General features: G+C 39.9%; 2 protein-coding genes across 7 annotated transcripts in view; one reads left to right on the top strand and one right to left on the bottom strand.

Annotated features, from left to right (window-relative positions):
- Positions 1-524: 524 nt before the first annotated feature.
- CCDC47 (coiled-coil domain containing 47) lies at positions 525-20,651 on the bottom strand. Of its 2 annotated transcripts, none has more exons than XM_001501023.6 (13): positions 20,351-20,651; positions 14,802-15,070; positions 14,232-14,339; positions 13,549-13,723; positions 12,023-12,144; positions 11,723-11,788; positions 9,535-9,636; positions 9,220-9,330; positions 8,396-8,481; positions 7,005-7,063; positions 5,765-5,874; positions 5,367-5,534; positions 525-1,064 (listed from the first exon to the last, which is right to left on the bottom strand). In XM_001501023.6, exons 2-13 carry the CDS (start codon positions 15,063-15,065, stop codon positions 984-986), a joined length of 1,452 nt encoding a protein of 483 aa, XP_001501073.1. In that variant the 5' UTR covers positions 15,066-15,070; positions 20,351-20,651; the 3' UTR covers positions 525-983. The 2 variants fall into 2 exon arrangements, with proteins under 2 accessions (XP_001501073.1, XP_005597336.1); XM_005597279.4 differs by having other exon boundaries at positions 20,217-20,584.
- DDX42 (DEAD-box helicase 42) overlaps positions 20,450-24,950 on the top strand; it is a 38,011-nt gene continuing 33,510 nt past the window's right edge. The window contains exons 1-2 of one of the 5 annotated variants that reach the window (XM_023652222.2): positions 20,450-20,630; positions 20,798-21,146. The gene's annotated coding sequence lies outside the window, so the exon portion shown is untranslated. The other 4 variants (XM_001501001.7, XM_070227053.1, XM_070227054.1 and 1 more) reach the window with 4 other exon arrangements.

Below are 24,950 nucleotides of genomic sequence, written 5' to 3'. Positions count from 1 at the left end.
GAAAGGACTCTCAATAGTTTAGGAAAGCTCATTTTTAAAAGTATATTTTTGCATATTCATGGCTATTTCTTTGAAAGAATATACCTAGCCTCAACTGTGGAAGAGATAAAAGCAGAAAGAGAAGCAAAGGCTACAGCCATAACACAGAGAATGGAGCTTCTCCATGAACATCAATAGGTTACAGCAACCAAGAAAGAAAACATCTGTGAGTTCACATAGATCACTGGTCTGATCTAGGTGAAGCAGTTAATTTTTCATGCATGTTTTACTGAAGAAAAACATATAACCACTTAAAATACAGCATTCACATTGTTATAAGCTCGTGCTCCTGTACTACCTATTGCTAGACTTTTCCATGTACATGTAAGTATCCTAAAACCTACAGATATCCTATAACACTGTCATCAGCACCTCCCACCTACAAAACATATCCTGAACTACATTATGTTTTGAGTCCCTGAAATTTCAATACCACATAGTGTTCTAAATTTTACTTTTTTACAAGTTTAATGTAGAGACAGAAGAAAACACCAAGCAATGTTTATTGTGCAATTCCAATAGTTATTTGTGGAATCTTGGTTTAGAGTCAGTCTTCATAGCCATTTCAACTGCCTAGTTTAAACAAAAAGCAACAATCTATAGATCTATAAATTTCACGATATTTCTTCAAACATCAAAGCACTGATGATTTGTGTTATAATTTTAAAAATATTTTAAATTACACAGATTTCATATATCATTTCTTTTATAAAATAATCAAAATAATTGATTATCTGGAAGAAAATTACTGAAACAGAGTCCTTCTAATGTATCTATAACCTCTGTAAGACTCCAAGCCAAAAACAGAACAAATGATAAAATAAGAATTTCTCAGTCACTGGGAGTGTTTGAACTTTAAGATGAGAAATGGACTCATATTTTTTATGTTTCCTGTGAATTCAGAGCTTACAGGTGGCATCAGGACTCAGATTTCTGGGATGACTTTACATGGCTTTCACTTTGATTTGCTTCATTTTCATTTGCTTCTTCTCCAATTTCTTTTGCTCACGCCTCAAAGCAGCTTCCTAGAGAGAGAGTGGGAATGCAAACTAAGCTCTAAGCACATGTTAAAACAAAAAACAAAAAACCCAACTAGAATACTGCCTGTATTATTATTCAAAAACCTGGGCTTGGACCATATGTAACAGTCCAGAAAGTAGTTATAAAAATTGCTAATATCTATCTTGTTTAATGAAAGTCTACTTGGAATGAAGCAAAGGTAATTAAAATCTCATTAGAAGGAAACTAAATACTACATTTAAGCACGTTTTGTTATTCTGGTCTGATTTTTCCTATACCCAGGAAACACTAACTCAATTTTCATCATGATATTTATATTTTTCTGCTAAAGAGTTGTGCTTCAGTTTAGAAAACCTTAAGATCTTGTTTGATGAGGTTATTAAGTGTAAATTCTTCTTCTTAGCATAGATTTTATACCTCAGCACAATACTTCAATTTATAATGTCCGATTGGGAATTTTTATCATATTTTTATTTAGGAATTAGGAGCTTATGTAAAAGGAGAGAAAGAAGCTTCAAACACATTATTTTAGTAGCAAAAATCACTGGTTATTATTACCTGTACTGAGGGAAGCCTTAGGGGTCAAGACAAAGCATGACTTCACTGTTGGTTATTAGTGGTCATATCTGATTAAAGCTTTTTCCAGCTGCAATCTCAAACTTGAGTTTTTAGGGGTTTGGGGTAAAAATGTGAGAAACATATTCCTCAACTGGTAAAGGACTGAGAAAATATGGAAGAGGAAAAGCAAAAGCACATAGTATATATAGTTCTTGATAGTGTAACAAATTAGTTTCAAAGGGTGATGTGTAAATTGGTGGTTTGGGAACTACTGACTGTGTCAGGTTTAAACACAAGATAACAACAAACTATTCACCTATACAGCAGTGTAGGCCTGAAGGTTTATCCATCCATAGCTGCACTATTGTATAAGTATCTTGAAGAACTGAACCACCATTGTTAGCACCACTTTTATGGGAAAATACATTCTGAATTTGGGTTCACAAAGGCAGGAATGAACCCACCTCCTTTGGCAGCTGCTGCCTCCTGTGAGGGCTCTATAGCAAGCGCGTAGCAACAGCATATACAGTTGGCCCTCTGTATCTGCGGTTTCTGCATCCGCAGATTCAACCAACCGCAGATTGAAAGGCCTACAATGGTTGCGTCCAATACTGAACATGTACAGGCTTTTTTTGGGCATTATTCCCTAAACAATACAGTATTTACATAGCATTTACATTGTATTAGGTATTCTAAGTAATTGAGAGATGATTTAAAGTGTATAGGAGGATGTGCATAGGTTATATGCAAATACCTGCCATTTTATAGTATAAAGGACTTGAGCATCTGTGGATTTTGATATCTGTGGGGGTACTGGAACCAATCCCCGATGTACACCAAGGGACAAATGTATGTCAAAAGCTATACTGCTCTGGGATAGCTATATAAAGTACTATCCCAAGGTCCCCTTCACACTGTCTCAACCCCCACCTCCACCATATTCCTTCTTTCCCCAACACTATTCATCCCTTCCCATATTACATATTATACATGTGTAAAACTAACCCTACAGAGTACAGTACAGCAGTTAAGAGAAAAAATCTACTTACATTAACATATTTAAGAAACATTTATGTTAATGTCAAAAATGTTCACCTTCAATAATAATTCAAAAAATGCAAAACAAATGGGAAGCCATTTCCCCACTCTCAGAATCCTACATTTAAAAAATTGATAACTAGTTTTCTTAAAGATATGATTTCTTGAAGACTTGTCATAACGTATACTAGTAAAAGCATACATTTTACAATTTCTTATTGGCAGCTTCTCTCTCTTTTTCTTTCCTAGGATTGTTTTCCTCAGGAAATAAAAAAGAACAAATATGGAAAGGCACTTTCTTGAAAGGCTGCAATATTTTTAATATAAAAAGTTGCAGAACCCTGTTTATAAGATGATCTACATTAAGAAAAGGATTATGGGAGCCAGCCCAGTGGCACAGCAGTTAAGTTGGTATGTTCCTCTTCAGTGGCCTGGGGTTTGCCGGTTCTGATCCTGGGTGCAGACCTATGGACCACTTATCAAGCCATACTGTGGTAGGCATCCCATGTATAAAGTAGAGGAAGATGGGCACGGATGTTCCCTTAGGGCCAGTCTTCCTCAGCAAAAAAGAGGAGGATTAGCAGCAGATGTTAGCTCAGGTCTAATCTTCCTCCAAAAAAAAAAAAAAGAAAAAGAAAAAGAAAAGGCTTATGGGGTGCTGGCCCTGTGGCGTAGTGGTTAAGTTCAGTGTGCTCTGCTTCAGTGGCCCGGGTTCACGGGTTTGGATTCCAGGTGCAGATCTACACCACTCGCAGCCATGGTGTGGCAACGATCTACATATAAAATGGAGGAAGACTGGCACAGATGTTAGCTCAAGGCTAAGCTTCCTCAGCAAAAAAAAAAAAAAGAAAAGGACTGTATGCACACTAAACATATATATAGCTGGGGAACTAAATAAGCTATATAGTGTTAATGGTGGTTACCTTTAGGAATGGGAATTGTCTGAAGGATTATGTTATTTTTACATAGTAGAATTAAGGTTAATTTTAACTTCTGTATATATGTTTCTCTATATTTTTCAAATTAAATATATAAGTAAACAAAAAAACAAAGCTATACTAGTAGTGGCAGGAAGGTCCAGAACATTTGTACTAATGAGCCATTCAAGTCAGAAATGGACTATAGAGGTTTTTCTTTTGTTTTTTTTTCCTTTCCCATTTAGTTCACTGGATGTTTTCATAAGGTACCCAGGCCTAGATATTACAAAGTGGTGGTTCTAAAAAAAAAATACATGGTTTACACCTACAAGCAGCTTACAGTCTGAATCAAGCTATGTTCTGGGACCCCCCACCCCCTACTTTTTCTTAAATCTACTATAGTTTCAAACCCCAGAAGGAACTGGAGAACATTTTTCATAGAAAAATTAAAGGCACTATCTATTAATGATTCCATGTAGATTCTTCCAACAGATTCATTAAAAAGCCATTTTTATTTATAAAGACAATTGCATAAACACAGAGCTCTATTCAGGGGAAAAACACCCATCAATTAAACCAAACCAAAACCAAATCAAAAAATGATGAGAAAGGATAAGATGGGAGGAGGCCTGGGACCTTCACTCAACAGTATTAGTGACTCTACTGGCAACTGAAGTGCCACACAGTGGCTCACTTTTTCTTGGCAGTATGCCACCCCACTTCTAAGAATTTTCTTCAATCTTTGAGATTATTCTCGTTAAAATTCACATCTCCCAGAACGTTGTTCTCCTCTTTTTTTGACCACCATTTACAAGGTTTAAAATTTTAGAGCTGGACTATGGCATCTTATTTTACAAAAATGTGAGAACATACTGATATTTGAAACTACAGCCTTAAAAGCTCTTAAGTTTGAGATTCTGGGTATATAAAAAATAGAAAACAAAAATACAAACCAAAAATATTACAAATACTGTTAATTCTATAATCAAATTTAAAATTTTATTTTTGTTGTTAGTGGCGTTGAGTCGATTCTGACTCCTAGTGACCCCGTTTACAGCAGAACGGAAGCCTGCCTGGTCTTTCTGTGCCATCCTCTCACCTTCCGGTGCTGTGTCAGACAGTGCTCGGCTGCTATTCAGAGTTTTCCTGGCCAGCTTTTTTGGAGGTGGGTGGCCAGGTCCTTCTTCCTAGTCTATCTTAGTCTGTAAGTTCTGCTGATACCTGTCCGCCATGGGTGACCCTGCTGGTATTTGAAATACCGGTGGCAGAGCTTTCAGCATCACAGCAACACGCAGCCAGCACAGTACGACAGCCGACAGATGGGTGGTGTGGTTCCCTGACTGGGAAACGAACCTGGGCCTTGGCAGTGAGAGGGCCGAATCTTAACCACTAAACCACCAGGGATAACTTCAAAATTTTATAAAACAAGTTTATTTGGACCATAGGGCACATGTGCTGGCTTCTATTAAAATATCTAATTTCTTTCTGCCTCTGTAAGTGTTTGGCTTGAAAGATGGTAGTGGAACTTTCAAAATGGGATTGTGCTGGGGGAACAGGATAATTCATCTAATTCTCCAGGCTCATAGACTCAGTCTAACATGGTTTAACAGGAAGGATTTATCCTTCTTTATACTGCTATCAACTAACAAAATGTCTCAAGTGCTGAGAAGATGTTAAACTTTTAGCCTGTGTACATTCCTACATAGAATTACATTACCTTAACAGTCAGTATGGCATAAATAAGCATCCTTATAAATCTAGTTTTATCTCAGTGATAAGAAAAGTTTATCTCACCTCCAGCCTGCGCTGTTTCTCAGGATCTTCCTCATTCATGATTCGCTCCTTCTCTGCTCTTTTCTTTTCCTCACGCCGAGACTGTGCAGCTTCCTGTCTTTGCACATGCGTCAGCTTCAAGAAGTTCTCTTCTACTCGAGCTCGGTTCTTATCTGCTTTTTGTTTGCCCTTTCCCCAAGAAACAAAGTTTTTCATAAGAAACCCATTTCAATCCAACAGAAGCAAAATTCCATTTAGTATTCTTTCATAAAACTGTTCTCATTTAGCACTTTCAAGTCAACGAGCAAAAGCACAATCGCAAAAATACAATCACTGGAATCCTTGACAGCTGACCACCGCCCCCAGGGGGAAAAGAACAATAAAAGGTGCCAACTTATAATAAAGGTTGCAGGTCTTACTTCTCTGTTGAGTCGGAACTTTTTGGCTTTATCAATAGAATAAATCACCATGTTCATCAGGGGTAGCAAAGCCTCCATATCCTTTGGGTAAGTGTTACCTGAGCCAGGCACTGGAAAACAAAGCCATTTTCCTATTGAGTTAATGTCAGTATTAATACTTGTGGATCACCCAATTCTCTTTTCTTTTTTTGGTATTAATAGACTCCTTTCTCCAAGTTTCTTAAGCAGCTAAAATTCAGCAGAAAATAGAAATTAAATAGAAAAGAAGAAATAGAAAAGATCTTTATTGAAGAAACCCAAGGGGCTGGCCTCGTGGCTCAGTGGTTAACTTCATGCGCTCTGCTTTGGTGGCCCAGGGTTTCGCCAGTTCAGATCCTAGGCGCAGACCTGGTACCACTCATCAAGCCATGCTGAGGTGGCACCCCACATAACAGAACCGGAAGGACCTACAATTAGAATATACGACTATGTACTAGGGGGCTTTGAGGACAAGGAGGAAAAAAAAAGAAGACTGGCAACAGATGTTAGCTCAGGTGCCAATCTTTAAAAAAACAAAAAAACTCAAAAACTGGCATTGTGTAATATAAAGATGGCTGGTAAGATTCCTGCTAGCAATGTAAAATTAGAAAAAAAAACAACCAACCCAAAAACCAATAAGCAGGGGTTATTATTATTTATTTTTGGTGAGGAAGATTGGCCCTGAGCTAACTAACATCTGTTGCAATCTTCCTCTTTTTTGTGGGGGGGGGGGAGGAAGATTAGACCTGAGCTAACATCTGCTGCCAATCCTCCTCTTTTTGCTGAGGAAGACTGGCCCTGAGCTAACATCTGTGCCCATCTTCCTCTGCTTTATACGTGGGATGCCTACCACAGCATGGCTTGTCAAGCAGCGCCATGTCTGCACCTGGGATCCAAACCAGCAAACCCCAGGCTGCCCAAATGGAACATGCAAACTTAACTGCTGTGCCACTGGGCTGGCCCCTCTTCCTTTATTTTGTATGTGGGATGCTGCCACAGCATGGCTTGATGAGCGGTGTGTGGGTCCATGCCCAGGATCTGAACTCGCAAACCCTGGGCCACCAAAGTGGAGTGTGCAACCTTAACCACTATGTCACTGGGCCGGCCTGTATGGGGTTAATTTTAATGTAGTTTTCTATAGCTATCACTTAGGAGGGAATAATACTCTCCTTAAGATCACCTCAAAGAAAACGAAGAACTGGAGAACACACAGAACACTTACCATTAAATGTAAACAATAGTGTCCTCTTAGTGTCAGGCAGTTTTAAAGGCTGACCTTCCCTGTCATAAAAGAAAGGCTATTTAGAAAGAACACGAGAAAGAGATTTTCCATGCACGTTAAGTCACCCAATTCACTTAGATGAAAAGATGCCTGCAAATAATCAGCACAGAATTTGGCTTGGCATCCCCAAGGCAAATATAATCTCAGAGCCTGAAGGAGTTTTACAGGTCATCTCATCCACTCGTCTATCTGATGGATGCATTCCCAAGTGACCTTTACCCTATATTTGAACACCTCCAGTAATGTCCCCTCTAGGCAGGATATATTCCATTTCACCTGGGGAGCCAGAAATGAGCTTATATTTAAGGATGAGGCCCATGTTTTCAATAACACTTTTGCTTATTTTGATGGGTTTTTATGTTTTATTTACAACTCCTACCATCATATATGGAACATCTTATTTTTGAGTTGGGCTCAGAATAAATTTAGAAATAATCTACTATAGCATATATAATTTAGTTCCAACTCACAAAACATTCTTTTGAAATCCTTGTCTATCAACCCCTCTCTCCTTCCCCCGCACCCAAAATGCTCCACGAATACTCTAACGTGACAGTTTGCCCCAGTGTTGCTACTGAGTTGAGCAAAGCAAGGATAATGTAATGCTATCTAGGGGCATAAGGACCTGAGTAATTTTGACACACAACTAAAATCCAGATTGGCTTTTAACTGTACTCGGTTCCCTAAGGGCTTTGCCCTTAACCAAAAATTTAAGTCAGAACCAATTCTACGCCAAGGATAAACTTAAATAAGTATGCTCTCCTGAGCAAGGACGTGAATTCAAACAACAAATTCAAGCCCTGAATGTGTATATTCAAACGTTACTATGAAGTCAGAAATTCTGTGGCATTGAGGGCATCTGATAATATACTAGGAAAGAATATAATCACCCAACAACTTGAAGGAAGCCGGAAAAGGCCCTGAATTATAAGACACATAGATGTGCAATCAATCAAAAACACAAGTCAAACATCACAGAGAGATTCATACCATAAATTAAAAAAGAAAAAAAAAGAACCTAGACTACAAAGGACAAAGAGATTAGCAATTACATTTTCCTAGTATGAGCCATTCTGTAAGATTCCATCCACCTCACTGAGTGGGTGGTGTATATATGCGGCAACACATGCAAACCGCAGAGGTTTATTTGCCTCCCATTGGTTTTCAATTACATTCATGATGCATGCAGTCAAAGCAAAGGAAAACTTGGATGCCCATCACCAACTTCCCTCACCTATTTGGTAAGGGAAATTGCAGAAGCTCCTTGCAAGTGTTTCAACACAGAAAGCTAGCGAGAAAAATTAATTTCAGAATTTTAATCTCATACGTACTCTTGCATAATTTTTGGACCAGAGAACTGGTCTGAAAAATGAACAGATTCAATCTTGTCAGCATAGTGTGTAAGAAAGTGAACCATCTGAAATAAAGAAAAGAAATTTTTTTTTTAAAGTAGGGTTTGATGCATTTCCCTTTTTCATATTCACTCTTCAATCCTTACTTTTGCACAATGTCATTAAGGCTAAAGCTTTTACAAAAGTTAAATAAGATAAGGAATCTCTCTACAATGAAACTAGTACCTCTTTTCAGTTACACCAATAATTAAATTTCTTCTCATGGAACAGCTGAAAATATGTCTCAAAATAATGTTCCAAACAAGAATGAAAGCACGAAGATAAAATCTAAAATAATTTCAGGCAATTCTTCATAAACACATCACCTTCAACTTACATTTAGAACTGTCTTTGAGCTAGCCTATATTTTCGTGATACTAAGATGTGCTATTACCATTACACAACCCATAGGAAAAAAATGGCTCTCTATATAGCCCTCTTCTATACTAATAGAAGCTAAAAAAACTAAAGGACTAATGACATGCTGATAAGAATTAAAACTGCAGTCCTTTACCAAAAAACCTGAAAGCCATTAGCAATCCTAGGAACAATTTGCTCTTGATTTAGAGAAGAACTTCTTGACTAATCAAATTGTCTTTTTGACAAGGTAATCTATTGCTTAAAGAGGTATTTTAATGTTTGTGTGGGAAAGGAATGTGTAACTACTGCATCGTCATAAAATGAAGAACTTGTACAGTGTGACTTTAGGGAGAGTGCCCTGTATACGCCAAGGTCCGCAAATGTACATTTTCTGCTGAATTTACCTTTGTATCCATCATTCCCTCTGTGACTTCTCCCATCTCTGACAGGATGGCCAAGGAGTCTGGCAGTCCATACTTTGCTCCAGACTTAGGTTTGTCACTACAAAACTCACTCTGGAGGAAGAAGTAATTGAAAACAAAACATGACATTTTTATGCACAAAGACTTTGTCTTCTCAAGAGAATATGTACTATTGCAAAGTGGTGCTTAACAATGTTCAAGTGATATAATTAATCATCCTATGCTCTAAAGTTGAATGCATATGTAATAAAGAGGCATAGTTTCTGCATTTATTTGAGTTGGAACAACTTGACATACCAGATCCTGCATCTCTTTCTGTAGTCGCACCAAGGCTTTCCGAGTGCCAACGGCAAACACATAGGTATCCATGTCTTCATCATTCATGGTTACTTTTATTTGCTTCAGAAAAAAAAACAACAACAAAACTCACCTGCTAGGTTCTGTGATGGGCAGATTTCTAAGATGGCCCCAAGATTCCTGCCCTCGGAGTATACATCCTCCCCTCAAATGTAAGTGGGACTTGTGAATGTGATGGGATATCACTCTCATGATTACGTTGTGTTATATGGCTGAAGGTCCCTAATCAGCTGGCTTTAAGTTCATCAAAATGGATGTTATCCTGGGTGAACTGATCTAACCTAGTGAGTCCTCGAAAAAAACAGTGGGAAAGTCTGGTATGATAAACATGGCCCTATTTATCATATTAACTGTATCTTAAAATGTTTGGGTCAAAAATTATCAATATGTGGAAGAAGAGAAATGTTAATGGAGGGAAATATAGCAAAGAATTGGCAAGATGGCAGCTGTATAAGAAAATGTTTTCTGGGCTGGTCCGGTGGCGCAGCGGTTAAGTTCGCACGTTCTGCTTCTCTGCAGCCCAGGGTTCACCAGTTTGGGAAGCACCGCTTGACAAAAGCCACGCTGTGGTAGGTGTCCCACGTATAAAGTAGAGGAAGATGGGCACGGATGTTAGCTCAGGGCTGGTCTTCCTCAGCAAAAAGAGGAGGATTAGCAGTACTTAGCTCAGGGCCAATCTTCCTCAAAAAAAAAAAAAAAAGAAAGAAAGAAAAGAAAAGAAAATGTTTTCTATTCTTCCCTCATTGAGGGTAAATTACACAAAGCAACACCTTTGACAGAACCCAGAAAAAAGGACTAAGAAATATAAAGAACAACGTGTTTGTTGAAACTGTCTTTGCAGAAAGACATAAAAGGATGGCTTGCTTAGAGGAAAAGAGAAGATTAAGTCTACGTCAGGAGAGAACCGAAAATAATTAACACTCTAAAGAATAATTTCCACAAAAGGATGGTTGAAGACACAGCAAAATTTCTTTTCTTTCTTTCTTTTTTTTTTTGAGCAAGATTAGCCCTGGGCTAACATCTGACATCTGCTTCCAAAGCTCCTTTTTGCTGAGGAAGATTGGCGCTGAGCTAACACTCGTGCCCATCTTCCTCTACTTTATATGTGGGATGCCTGCCACAGCATGGCTTGACAAGTGCTGTGTAGGTCCACACCCAGGATCCAAACTGGCAAACTCCCGGCCACTGAAGCAGAATGTGTGAACTTAACCGCTGCACCACCAGGATGGCCCCCAAAATTTCTTCCTTTCTACCTAATAAGATGGTATTTGGTAGAAGAAAGGATGAGAGGAATCCTAACTGAGGACATCTAAAAATCGTGGATTAAATCATCAGAAGCCATATTAGGAAAATTAAAATAAACAAAAGATACAGGTTTGCAATAAAAAAATGAGACCTTTAAAATAATAACGAGTCTCAATCCAATAATTACATTTCAAAGTATCTAATGATAGTACTAATACAGCATTTATTAACCAAACACTACTTTGTATTTTGACATATGCAGACATCTCTTATTCTACTAGTTTACATAAACGAAGAGACTGTCTTGTATATATTTTTGTTTTTTTGTAGCAGTGGGAGACAGCACAATTATTTATTGAAAGAATGAATGGAGGGGGAATGTGGCATTTCTGACAAAGGACACAATTTGCAGATTAGCATGTTAATTTAATAAACGGAAGAAGGTATACCAAACAATAAGGTTCCCAGATTGTGATTTGAGCTCATTCAGCCCAAGATATATTATTTGAAGCAGAAAATATTTAAGAAGAAACCCAGTTTATTGCCAAAGATAAAAGCGCACAGGAGGAACAGAGTTACATATGAGGGCAAACTGTCTGTGACAACTGTTTTTCCATCCATCATCCAGATTGATTCAGCCAATCTACCTGGTGATAGAGCACTGTCTCCTTTCTTACAAAAAGCATGTGCCCACCCCCCACCCCACTCCCCACAGTTGCACACTGAGTGGAAGATGATCTATCCAAATTGAAAACGGCCCATTTTTTGGCAAGGAATGCAAGTTGCCAGAAACACCAAACAGAATCCAGGCAAGAAACGGAATAAGCTCTAAGAAGCTAAGAATTCAGTGTGTATAGAGAAAACCAGCAGGAAGAATACATACCACTTGATCACTCATTGGCCTCATCATCCGAGCCAGGACATTCAGCAAGTCTTGTCTCTTGAGGAACTGGATAAACAAGAGAACAGTTGGAACTTCCACTTAGAATAAAGAAAAGACCTTGGAGGAGGAACCAAATGCTTCATCAAATGTAATCTACATTTGCCAGTCAGTAGAAAGATGATTTTTAGATCTCATTTTAACTCCAACATGAAAGGATGAAACACTAAACTTAGAGAATTTGGAATCATGCTGGAAAAAATGAAAGGAAGATATACATTATACCAGAAATTCCCTACTTACCCTCAGCTGGATGAGCATTCCCTCACAGCACACTCGACCAGAACACCACAGGTTGTAGATATGCTCATTCTCCTGGTTTAGCTTGCCTGTGCTTGTGGCTTCTTTGTTAGTTCCATCATCCCCTAGGCGTAAAACCACTTAACGTGATTCATGGAAAATGTTGGGGCTTAATCACCACACCCTCCTCCACCTTGACCCCAAAATCATCGGAGCTGTACTTTGCTATCTTGGGGAATTACCCTTTGGACATAGATTACAACAGACGGGCAGTGTTACTTTTACTTTTAAAACTCTTTATTGTCTCCATAAAAAAATTATGGACTCTAGCATTACCTCTATGTCTTTGTTAGTTAATGACAATCAGCTTGGAGTATAAATTTCTCAAGAGTTGACACAAAATGAAGGAAAGTCAGTTTAAATGTCTCTGCCAAAAGTTAAAGAAAAACAAAAAAACTATGCAGTGAATAAAATATATCATTAATACAATCTATTCAACACTCCCTCACTGTGTCTCCTATGAGTTAACATTAACCAAGTTTGCTTTTCCAACAGCAAAATTGTAACAGTGGTATTAAGAGCTGTATTTTAGATTGAGAAAAAGCTCAAATTCCAATCATTTCCTCTCTTCATTTAATCATTAAGCGTACAAAAGAAATTGTTCAACCTCACAAGGTGAAGCAGATTGATACACTGAATGAAAACACATGAGGTGAAGTGGAAGGCGTTAACAAGTCTGTTTATTTTTTCCCTTAATCTTCAGGTCAAAAAGTACTCTGAAATACCATGGGACAGCAGAAAGAGTATGGACTTTGGAAATAAGTAGTCTAGGTTCTAATATCATGGTTGGAATTTAATAGTTTAGGCAAGTTTTAACATTTCTGGAAGTCAGTTCCCTCCTTAGGAGAACAGAAACTATATCCAACTGACCGTGCGTTACAAAGATTAAATAAGAAACAATGTATGCAAAGTACCCAGCACATCATACAATCCTCTGCGAAAGATGGACGCTTGCTTACTATTAAAGGGAAACAAAGTGTTACAAGCAAACAAAGGTGAAGGCAGCGAAGACCACCTTACTCCCTACACTATACAACTACAGGGGTTCCTCTGAGGTGCTTCAGTGTACACCTCTTCAGTGGATCTGAAACTAAACTGCCCAGAATCTGAGGGAATTCTGAGAGATTTCTAATTTCTAAAAGATGAACTGAAAGCATTTATCAAGCTACCTAAAATGTCAAAATTACTTGCTTTCCGCCAGACTTTTATCAACTTGTTTTGATAACGTGATTATCTCATTCTAATCAGGAGATGCTTAGCAACTATTGATTAATGAAAGATGAGGAAATTATTTTATAAATGCAATTTATTCAGTATATAAAACCTAACAAAAATAGGATCCTTGAGAGAAAATAAAGCATCTTCTTCTGCAGTGCATGAAAGAGTTAGATGCTTATACTGAGGGGCATAAACAGTTCTCACCAGATGGTTTTCAAGCAGGCAGCTGGACTTGTATTAGCCTAACTTACCTACTAAGGCAAAGTTGCTCTCCAAAAGTTCTCTATGAGTGTTAAACCAGGCCTGAGCAAGGCGACTGTTTTTATTCTTTCCAATAATATAATTCATGATGTAGGCAAGCAGACCGGTCACCATCAAAATTTCTAGATAGTAACTCTCCCAACTGTTCTGGAGGTGTGCAGGAACCTAAAGAAGAACAATCATTCCATTTAATGTTGGCTGAGGCTGAAAGATGGAGTCTAACTCATGGGATGAAGAAGAATTGAGAAAACCCATGAACAGAAGTGGATACTTTAGATAACTGTCACTGAATATGGCTATACTTCTGAAAAATATGACCATTTTGGTTTTCTATCTTAGCTTCATGAAAGATTCTTTAAGGAAATTGAGGATAATCAAATGGGACGAAAAGCTGGAAAGCTCTTTGTATTAACCTTGATTCTGTATCCCATCCCAAAATAAATTCAATGTCTATCCTCTTCATCATTCCTTGATAAATAAAACTAGGAGACCAGAACAAAAATATAGGGGTTACTTCTCTAGGAGTGTGGTGTTTTAAAAGAATTGATATCAAACTCTTTCAAAGCTCACACTATTACATCAGCACCAGCTATATGTCACTATATATTTCTGGGATTAATGACAGCAAGATATTTTGTTGGTTAGTTTGGAATTCAGAATCCTGAATACCTACATCAACAATTGTTATCGGGTCTTTATTTTTGCTAGAAGAAGTATCTGGTTTGTCTTCATAACCTTCAAATTCTTCATCATCATATGGCTCACTCTCGGTATCTCCCTCCTACAAAAATGAGGCACAATCTGTTTTCCCCTCCAAATGTCACCAGCAATTGTATCTCATTTTTGCAGGTAACACTTGGAGAGGAAAACAAAACATGTAAGCAGCTGAGCACAGAACACCCAGATATTACATGTTTTTTAACAAATGATGACTCTCCATGCTTCTGAACCCTGAGATCAAAATGACACAATTCCCACTTATACACGGTATCTATTCTCCACCCCTTCCCCCAACCAGCCTCTCCATAGAGGAGAAAAATACAATTCATTCTTCGATCACTGTAAAAGGTGGGAACATACCGCAAAAGAAGAAGAGCTCTACCTACTGAACAAAAATGAAGATACCAGAGAAAGCAAAGGTTTCCCTAGACCTGAGCCTTACCTTTAACGTCTGGGGAAAGTGCCAGTTACACCTTTTCCCATCCTTCCAATTTCCCAAGAAATCAATAAAAAAGAACCTCACCTGGGTATCTGCATCTTCAAAATCTCCTTCTTGGTTTTCATCCTGCCCTTCTAACTCCACAGTGGTCTCATCTTCATCATCTTCAGTGGTTATCACCCGTTGAGGAGATTCAGTAACAGAATCTTCTGTGACATCCTCAAATTCAGCAAAGTCATTATCATCATACTCTGCTATGTCTTCCTCATCCTCAAAATCATCAAACTTGGCTTCAGAGACACTCCCAAACACCAAAAGGACAACACAGAAAGCGTGGAAGGCTCTCATTGCACCTTAAAATGAGTTAAAAAAATAATAACCTAAATGGACTGCCATTCTACATATACCGATCAAAATTTGTAAATAGTTAAAAAATAAATCTATGACTCTCTCCTGTTTTTCTTTTTTTAATAGTATTCATTTCAGACAGCATCATATAAAGAACAGTGAGGTGAGGGTCAAGAGGCCTGGGTTCTAGTCTGGACTCTGTCACTAATTATCTATAAAATCTTGCACAAGTCATTTAATATCTTTAGGTTAGTTTCTATTTACATTGTGTATTTGGTAAGCATTTTTTAAGAGTGTATAAAAAGCTTTATACAGGAACTGGTAAGGGGTATAACAAAATAAGAATGAGATGCAACTATTTATCTGTTAGTGGTAACAAAAACAATACATGAATAGAAAAGCCACTCATCCTTAGATGAACTGTGTGTGTGCATATGTGAACATCATCATCATCATCAAATCAAATGATGAAGACACACAGTGCTAGGCCCTGTCCTAAAGGCTTTACAAAAAGCAACTAATTTAATCCTCATAACAGCCTTTGAGGAAAGTAGCATTATTAACATCCCCAATTCACAGATAAGCAAAACAAAACACAGAGATGCTAAGTAATACAACTACCAAGTGACACAGAGCTGTGATCTGATCCTGATTTTGCCTCCAGAATCCCTGCTATGAACTACCTCTGTAAGCCGGTGGCTGTGATTTTTTTATTAGTTCTTGAAGTAGTAATATTTTGCTAACAAAACTGTTCCTAGTGTGCATGATGGAATTAAATACGCTGACATTTCATAGTCTTCTGAAAAGAACACTAGGTATTCCACCATCTAAATGAGTTTTTGAACCAACAAATATAATGAAACCAGATCTGTGACAAAAATGTGCCAAATGATATGAAAACACGAAGGACAATGAAATCATCTTACCAAACAGGTAAGGCTTTACAAAAAAGGGAGAACACTTGAGCTAGAGTTTGAAGAGTAGTTAGATTTCAACCATCAAATCTATTTAGGCTGTCTTTCTAGCCTTCCCCCTCATCTAAACACCAGTCCTGTATCACTGATTGTCTAACAGACATGCCCATTTTGATGCCTTACAACCCTTTTCTGTACAGGGTCAGACAGTAAATAATTCAGGCTTTGCGGGCCACATACTGGTCTCTGTCACATATTCTTCTTTTTTAAAACAACTCTTTAAAAATGTAAAAACCATTCTTAGTTCACAGGATGTATAAAAATAGTCCACCTCTCAGGCTGCAGTCTGCTGACCTCTGCCCTACAATCATCGCAAAATCAACAGGTACCTGAATTTCTCTATTTCTACATTAGCATCAATCACATTTTTCCAGTCTTATTTTTGGTAAAAAGCAAGATATCTAATTTCTCATTTCATTTTCCCTTCAAAATCTAATTAGCCATTAAATCTTGGTGTTTCCTTCTTTGATTCCCAAAGCCATCATGATAATCGAAGTTGTCACCACCTGCTGAAGAACCACAGTATTATTTTAAATGGTCTCCCCGTCTCAACCCTCTCTCAACTTCTCCTCCCTAAAAACCACCATCATCTCTCTAATGTACAACTTTTGTTACATAAGGAATCAACAATCATCAAAGGCTAACCAACTCCTGCAGAATAATTTTTAAAAACTTCTCTGGCTTATGCTACTTTTCATAAAATGACCTTGCCATATCTAATCAAATGTACCTTCACTGAGCGTATCACCACGTCAGATACTATGCCAAGAGAAGTAAAACATGATTCCTGGATGATCATAAATTTGCACGAGAACTTAGCTTCAAGGATATGTGTTACAGTACTACTTAGGAAAAAATTTGAAACTGTTAAACTATGGGGTACATACAAAAAAAAATTTACTTTTTGTCCATTAAAAATTGTTACAAATGAAGTTATTAGAACCCATGTTGTTTTAGAAGCAAATACACATAAAAAGGTTTAGAAGGACATATCTCTACATATAGATAATTTTTTTTGTATGGTGTTGGGTTTGGATTATGGGCATTTTTCTTTACATTTTTCTACTTTTCCTTTCATGAGATTTTGTAATAAAAAGAAAAAATTCCTCTAAAAATAAAATAAAAGCATTGTGCCTGTACTCAAGAAAAGCACTGAAGACTGAGGAATAGCTGTAGCATAGAGGCCTAAAACAGCATAGTTTAGGAGTTTGTTGTGATGGAGCATTGGGTTTGTAGACTCAAGCTGGGGAAATGAGGTTAGAAAAGCCAGCAGGGGCCAGATTATGATGATCCTTATTTAAATACTACACTAAGAAATTTGGATAGTTAGAATCAACTAAATGATTTAAGTAGGAGAGCGACACTATCAGATTTGCAATTTAACCCTCACAGCTCATACAGAGAGTGAATTGGAGAAAGGCATCTGAGGCAGGGAAAATAGGAAGTGGCTGAGATAATTACATGAGAGATAAAACAGGATTGAACTGGCAGTGGTACTGGGAATGAAGAGGAAAACAGATTTGTCAGATATTTAAAAATTATATTTGTTAGCACAAAGTGATTGGACATAGGGAATGTGGGAAAGGAAGATATGGGGTGATTCCAAGTTTTGGTTTGATAAATAGCTGGACAAAGTTATCTTTGAGATAAAGAACAATAAAGAAGGAAAAAATTGGGGGGAAAGGAAATGACTTAAATTTAGTACTTGTTGAAAAGTTTGGAGTGTTTTCAAGCAGTATGTTAGATGATTAACATTTATCTCTTAATTTTCACAATATCCCTAAAAGATATTATAATCTATTTTTACAGAGGGAGAAAAGGAAGTAGTTAGAAATGTAAGTTTGGAGTTCAGGATACAAGCCTGAGCTGGAAATAGAGATGGTGTGGGAATGGATGAGATTCCCCACGGAGAATTAAGAAATAGGTTAAAAAAAAAAAAAAGCACCAAAAAGTCTTGAAACAAATCACACCTAAGATTTGGGCACAATAGGAAGAACTGGAATGTGAAACTAAGAAGGACTGGTTAGAGAAAAAGAAGAGACTGGCCCAAGAGGTATCATAGAAGTCAAAGGAGAAGCACATTTCTAAGAAGGAAACAGAGCTCAGTTTCAATTACTGCAGAAAGTTCAAGTAAGATATGGACCAAAAATTTCCAAATGTTAATAACGAAATTATTATTGGCAACTGCAGGGAAGTGGCAAAGAAGGAAGCCAGAATGCAGGGAGTTAAGTACTAATGGAGGTGAGTGGGTGGCAAAAGTGAGTTTGTACTACTCTTTCAAGGTGCTCTGGGATAGCGAATATTCTATATCTCATATTCACGACACCATAAATTCTTTTTTTCTTAAAGATTTTATTTTTCCGTTTTTCTCCTCAAAGCCCCCCAGTACATAGTTGTATATTTTTAGTTGTGGGTCCTTCTAGTTATGGCATGTGGGATGCCGCCTCAACATGGCTCGACGAGCGGTGCCATGTCCGTGCCCAGGATCTGAACTGGCGAAACCCTGGGCCTCTGAAGCTGGAGCGCACGAACTTAACCACTCAGCCATGGGGCCGGCCCCGACACCATAAATTCTTAAAGCAATCAGTTCAATATCAAAGGTTATTGCCCAATACCCCGCACCCCATCATTGCTCAAGAAATATTCTTAGAGTTGGACAAAGTTCATAAATTTTGAAAGGTGCAAATGATTTGAGAAATGCCATAAAGGATGGGCCAATAGTATATCCTTTCCAATACTTGATCTTTGAGGTTAGCACCAGGGGACATTTTATGAGAAAACATAGCTCATTCTCAACATCAACCTCAAAAGGTCTGTGATGTGTCTCCAAACATCCCTAGCTCCCTTTCATAACCTTTTATTATAGTCAAAAGTGGAAGAAATATGAAAAAAAGCATGTACTTTGGTGGAGTTAGATTTGGTTTAAAATGTCAGCCCTACCATTTGCTAGCCATATGATCTTGGGTTAATTACTTAAAATACCCTATTCCCCACATACGAAAAAGGGATACTCATTCATTACTTGACTCACAGGGCTGTAGTGGTATTGCAGGAGATATGTGCTTGGCACATAGAACGCATTCAATAAATGAGTTCCCATTATTTCCTTCCCCTGTGCCTTGTGAACACCCTTTAAGTTTTTTAAGATTTAAAAAACTTCATTTTTAGTGTTTCCCTTTTCAGATCTCGGCTAAAAACTTTTTCAAATAGAAGCAAATAAAGGTTAATGTTGCCATAGCCAACTTGATTAACTGCCTGTGAAAAGGTCTGATCATTTCAAACTCCACTTAGAAATGTTCACATAACAGAAGCATTTCTAAGATAACTCAGCACTGTAACAGGGGTCCTTCAAGATTATCTATGTTAAAATCATCCAAGCCATTTGTGCCTTGGCCTTCTCTTTCAGAAGTCTCTCTGCTGCACCTGTCAAGTCATTTCTCAAATGCACAACTCCCTGCCAGGCCACTCAGTCCTGAAACTCCTGCGGCAGGGAACACAAGCACTAACAAGTCTGGTTTGATTATCTTCTGCTAGCTCGCCTGGCAGTCTCTCAGCTACTGGGTCTGGGCTCAAAAACAACCGAGGAATAAGGCGCGGGGGACGGGCCGGCGGGGGGTGCGGGGGCGGGGGGTCATTCCTTGTTGCCATTTAAATTAGGACTTTCTGACAATGGCCACACTATGAGACTTCCGGAAATCATGTAGACATTCCCCTGTCTTCTTAAACACCTTGGATAAAAACACGTCTTATGTTAGAAACCTTCAGAGAAGACTGGCCACAAAGGTTGCTGCTTCTTTTAAACCACCCGGGTCTAGTCTTTCCCCATCATGGAGAATCAATTCATCCTAAGGTCTATACTCCGTTCTTCCTACTACACACTATAAGTTTCCTCTAACTTTGCCCTTCTGTTTGGCATTTGCTCACAGCTCTTTAGGGAAGTTCCCCCAAACCGTTAAAGTCACCCCAATCCCGAAGATCAACAGAAAACGGGCCTTGGGATAGACAAAGTTTGCTTGTTTTTAAGAAAGATGGGAGAGGTGAGAAGGCGCGGGGACTGACGTCACAGGCCGGACTTAGGGGGTGAGGTGGGAAACGGGACCGGGTTAGGCCACGCAACTCAGTCACCGCTCGGCCTGGCCCAGCCCCATCGATTTACGCGTCATGACCCGCTTCCTACCTGTGCTGGGCGCTAGAACCCGGCCCAGCGCTCCCGCAGCCACCACCTCCACCCCGCCGGCGTCTCTAGCCGGCTGCCGCCTGCGTGGCCACCACGGTTTTACTGTCCCTGATCCCTCTAGGACATAGACCCACCACGCAGCTCAGTCACGCCGAGCCACTCTTCACGCAGCCTCCACCATCCGTTACGTAGAACGCGTGCGGTCCGTCCCCCCAGCGTAGGGCGTTGGGGGCGGGACGCAGCCTCGGGGACCGCGCGAGACCTCCTCCCCAGCTCAGCTGGGACGAAGAGGGGCTGCTGGGAAAATTACATAATCCCAGCCCTGGGCCGGAACTGCCCGCCTCGATTCTAGCTCTCTCCGCTAGGGTTCGGTCAAGTTGTCATCACGCTGAACGGATGCTCCGGAAGCTAAAGGTAGCCATGCTCCATGGGACCACGTGGCTAGAGGCACGCGGAGAAATGTTGCCCTGGATTAGAGTTTAGGGGACCGATAATCTTATGTAAATGTGGTTTCCGCCCACGCCCTTTTCTTGGGATTTTTTGGCTGCTCCCTGTAACTGCTACTGTTTCCTCCTTCCCAGGCCCACTTCTTAGACGAGCCAGGAACACTCCCCACCCACCAGCAGTGTCCTGTCAAAGTGTCTAAGGCGGCAGCCATTCCGGAGCTTTAAGGTCGGCAGTCCGCGGCGCCTTCCGGGAGCCGTAGCCCCAGGCTCCGCCCTTCGGCCCGCGCGCTCTGCACTGCGCATGTCAGGTGTGCGTTCCCCTCCCCCCTTCAGCAACGGGCCGAGAGGCGGCGGCGAAGGGGGCGGAGAAGGAGGAGAGCGGCGGGACGAGGCCCGGACCGCGCGTACTTCGGGCCGCGGGATTGTTTCCGCGTAGGCGGTAGTAGCAGCTGCCGCTGCGGGCACAGCAGCAGGTTTGTGCGAGGTGGGTCTGGACGCGGGACTGCTACCCCTTGGGGGCACTGGAGGCAACTGTGGGGCCTAGCGAGGACCCGGGAACCGCGGCCTCGCTCAACAAAGAGTCGGCGGAGCCTCCGGGCACCAGAGGCCCAGGAGGCTGGCGAGGGGTGGGAATGCGAGGCTGAGGCCTGAGGGGTCTTTCGTAGCCGCGACTCCCTCCCACTGCTCCTGCTTCTCCCGTAACTCTTAGCGAGGCCCAGTTGGCGGCTTTCCGGAGGCGGCGCCCGCCCGCTCGCCCTGGTAGGAAAGGGATTTGCAAGGTGCCGGGCTCCGGGGCAAGGGATAGCCGCTGGGAGGATTCTGACCCAAGTCGGCTGCAGTTGGCAGATGCAAACCTCCAAATCGGGGAGACCGGATAGGCAAAAGTTGCCAAATCGGAAGGCAGTAAAGGCACGGTCGGTGATTTTTGTGCAGCCTGGAGTAGATCAGTAATTTGCATCACCGTCGTCACACAAACTTTTTTGCGGCCTACTTAAGAGCTTATCTGATGTGAGTAAATAATTTACATGGAGTTGCGAGCATAAGCACCGATAATATAGGGAAGAACTATCGTAGTAGTCGAGAGTTTTAGAGTCATAGCTTCCTCGTCACTTTAGTGAACCATTTTCCCCTTTGCCCCTTCCTCCTTTAACCGGTCATTCAATTTCTTCTGGCTTCCCTGTATATTGTTCATTGTAAGTGATGTTTCTGTATCTCTTCTCCCCCATATACACACCCCGGAGCTCCTAAGGGGCAGAGATTATGTTTTAATTCACTTTAACTTTCCAGAGCCAAGTCCACTTCTGGCACATAGAGCGAGCAGTAAGTGTTTCATATAAAAATTAATTTTTAGACTTTCAGCAGTGAAAAAAAAGTGTGTAGTATTTTCCTGTACCTGGAAGGGGTATTATATGGCTTAATCTGCAATTCATTCAGGAAATATTTTTGTTGATGTCTACTGTGTGCCTATTTCCTAGCACTTTTCTAGGTCTGTGACCCCTGCCCTCATGAAGCTTGTTTTTTAGTAGGTGAGAGAGACAATAAATACATAAATTATACTAAATGTTAGAAGATGATTAGTGCCTTAGATAGAAAAATAAAAATGGAAAGAGGGTTGCAGAGGTGTTGCATTTTGAAATAGAGTGGTCAGGGAAATATTTAGAGACAAGCTGATATTTAAGGGTCTAGAAGGAGGTGAGGGGAGTGAGCCCAGCGAGTATCTGGGGAAAGGAATGTTCCAGGCAGAGGAAGTAGCAAGTGTCAAGGCCTTAAAGAGGACAGTGCTAGCTTGTCAGAAGAGCAGTTGGAAGACCAGTGTGCTTGGAGCACCGTGTGCAAATGAGGGAGTAAGAGGAGATAAGGCCGGGGAAGGACTGAGGGGCGCAGAGAACAACCAGGACCTTTTAGGCTTTTGCGAGCATTTATTTCCCTTTGGCCCTGCCTGGGATGGGGACCATCTGAGGCTTTTGAGCAGAGGAGTGTTGAGATTGGATTTACATTGTAACGATTTAGTGTAATTCATGGAGGATTCAGTTCTTTATAGTATTCTAGTTTTATCAAGTTGATATTCATATAATCAGCTCTAAGTTTCTTTAAGCTAACAGAAAGGAAAGAGATGCTTCTAAAATAAGTGTAACCCAGCATTTACTTATATTTGGCTTTAGAAGAAAGTGATAAAATTCTTGGGTTTTGTACAGATTCTCATTAAAGAACTGACCAGTTTACAGTGTATGAGATGTTCTCAAGGCAGATTATTAAAATAGATGCTAATCAACTGTCATTAGAATGCTCTTCTACTCCAAAAACACAAGTGATAAAGGTTATAATGTGGGTTTATAATCAGTTGTTTTTAGTCCACTATTTTTAAAGTCATTTAGATCATATCTTATTTTCCACCACTGCCCAAAGCATAAACTCTAGCCAAATTATCTTGCTTGTGTTTCACTCTTGTTCTAACTTCCTAGCCTTTGCTATTTTAGTTTTCCTCCCCAGAATGTCTTATTCCTTCACACTTCTCTACTCAGCTTGCATCTTTCTGTGCCTGGCCTGTGTACTAGCTCTCTTATGAAGCCTCTCCCCACTTGTCAGCTCATAGTGATCTCTGACATCTTCAGTGTCGCGTAGCAGTTATGTATGGAATCCCTGGGTTGAAAGAGATCTGAGAAATCTTGCTTGATTTCCCCGTTTACCAATGAAGAAATTGATTTCTGGAGAAATAATAATGATAAACATGACAGCTATTACACACTGTGTACTTATGATGTTCCAAGCTTTGTTCTAAGTGTATTTTTGTGTGTGGACTCAGTTTTTCACACCAACCCTGTGAAGTAGGTGATAGTCTCACCATCTTACGGGTAAGGGAACTGAGGCCCAGAGAAGCTAAATAATTTTCTTGAGTTTCACATCAATTAGTGGCAAAGCTAGAGTTTGAACATAGTCAGCCTGTCTCCATAGTCTCTGGTACTTTACTGTGCTTATGATTTTCTGCTAAATCACAGCATTTTAGTGCCTAGAAGCATACCAAGTAGGGCTTTATGCTATCTTTAATTTTTCTCCTCAGCCAAGTTGAAAATCTCTTTGGGTCTCCTATATATTGAATAAACATGAATAATGAGTATATGCTTTGGAAAACAAGAGATAAAAAATAAATAAGCCTGCCTTTTCACCCATGAAACCTGTAACATGGAGTTGGAGAGAGAAAACAAGAACGCAAATAGTAATTCTGATTAAATGTTGGGTGTTTTAAGACTAGAAAGGGAGTTTGAGGAAAGAGATACCACTTCTCTGGGGGAATCATATTTACGTCATAGTTCTAGGAGTTGGTATTTGAGATGGACTTTGAAGGATAGGACTTTGGTAGGTATAGTGAGAGGTTTAGTGGGGAGGGAATCCGGGTAGAGGGAAGAGCATGGACCAAAGTGCTTGGTTTTCTGGGAAAACTGATGCATGTGGGGAAACCCTGGGAGATATGAATGGTAAAGTACAGTAGTTTGTTGCCATAATGAGAGTCTCATTCCAGCCTTGTTGAGTAACGGTGGAGAGCTGTTGAATTGAAGGGAATGACAGAATCATAAATGTATGTCAACAAGGTTTAGGGCCAAGATCTAGAAGAACCTGGAAGAGGGTTTTTGCAGAGCCTCTGAATGCTCACTTCCTTTGGGTGTGACTTTCCCTAGTTCCACAGTATTAACAAACACAATGTTATTCTGCCAAAGGAGGTAGAAATTCCTCTTCTCTTTTTGCTGTTTATCTCTGACCCAGCATTACCTCACCATTTTGTACTTTACCACGTAGAGTCTCTTCTTGTAGATTATGGAATATTTACTGGTTATAGATGCAGCTTCTAGATGTACATCAACATGACTTTCCAACAAAACAGACATTCTTTTGACAGTAGAGTTGTGGGAGTGGGGGGTTGCTTGTCAAATGTCAAGTATCAGTCACTTCAAAGAGGCCTTACCTGACTTCTTTCTATCTGTAATAGTTTACCTCTTGCCTTGCTTCCTTTTTTTTTTTTTTTTTTTTTAGCACTTTTACTACCTGAAATTCTATGATTTGTTTTTCTTTCTCCTGGACCAGACTGAGCTCCCTGAGGGCTGGGGCTGAATCGGGTTCCATTACTGTATCCTCAGCACCTAGAACAGTGCCTGGCAAAATAGGCACTCAGTATATTTTGAATTCTTGATCACTCTAGTAGTGGTCTGGAGGCTGGATAACAGAAAGACTTGCAGTGGTGGAGGTGGAAAGGAGAGGTGTCCCTCAAAGTGCTGGGCACATAACAAAGTGGTTA

Source organism: Equus caballus, chromosome 11 (genome assembly GCF_041296265.1).
Source record: "Equus caballus isolate H_3958 breed thoroughbred chromosome 11, TB-T2T, whole genome shotgun sequence".
In the NCBI taxonomy this organism is placed as follows: domain Eukaryota; kingdom Metazoa; phylum Chordata; class Mammalia; order Perissodactyla; family Equidae; genus Equus; species Equus caballus.
Note: the sequence above shows the minus strand (reverse complement) of the source record. Positions and strands in the feature narration are given on the sequence as shown.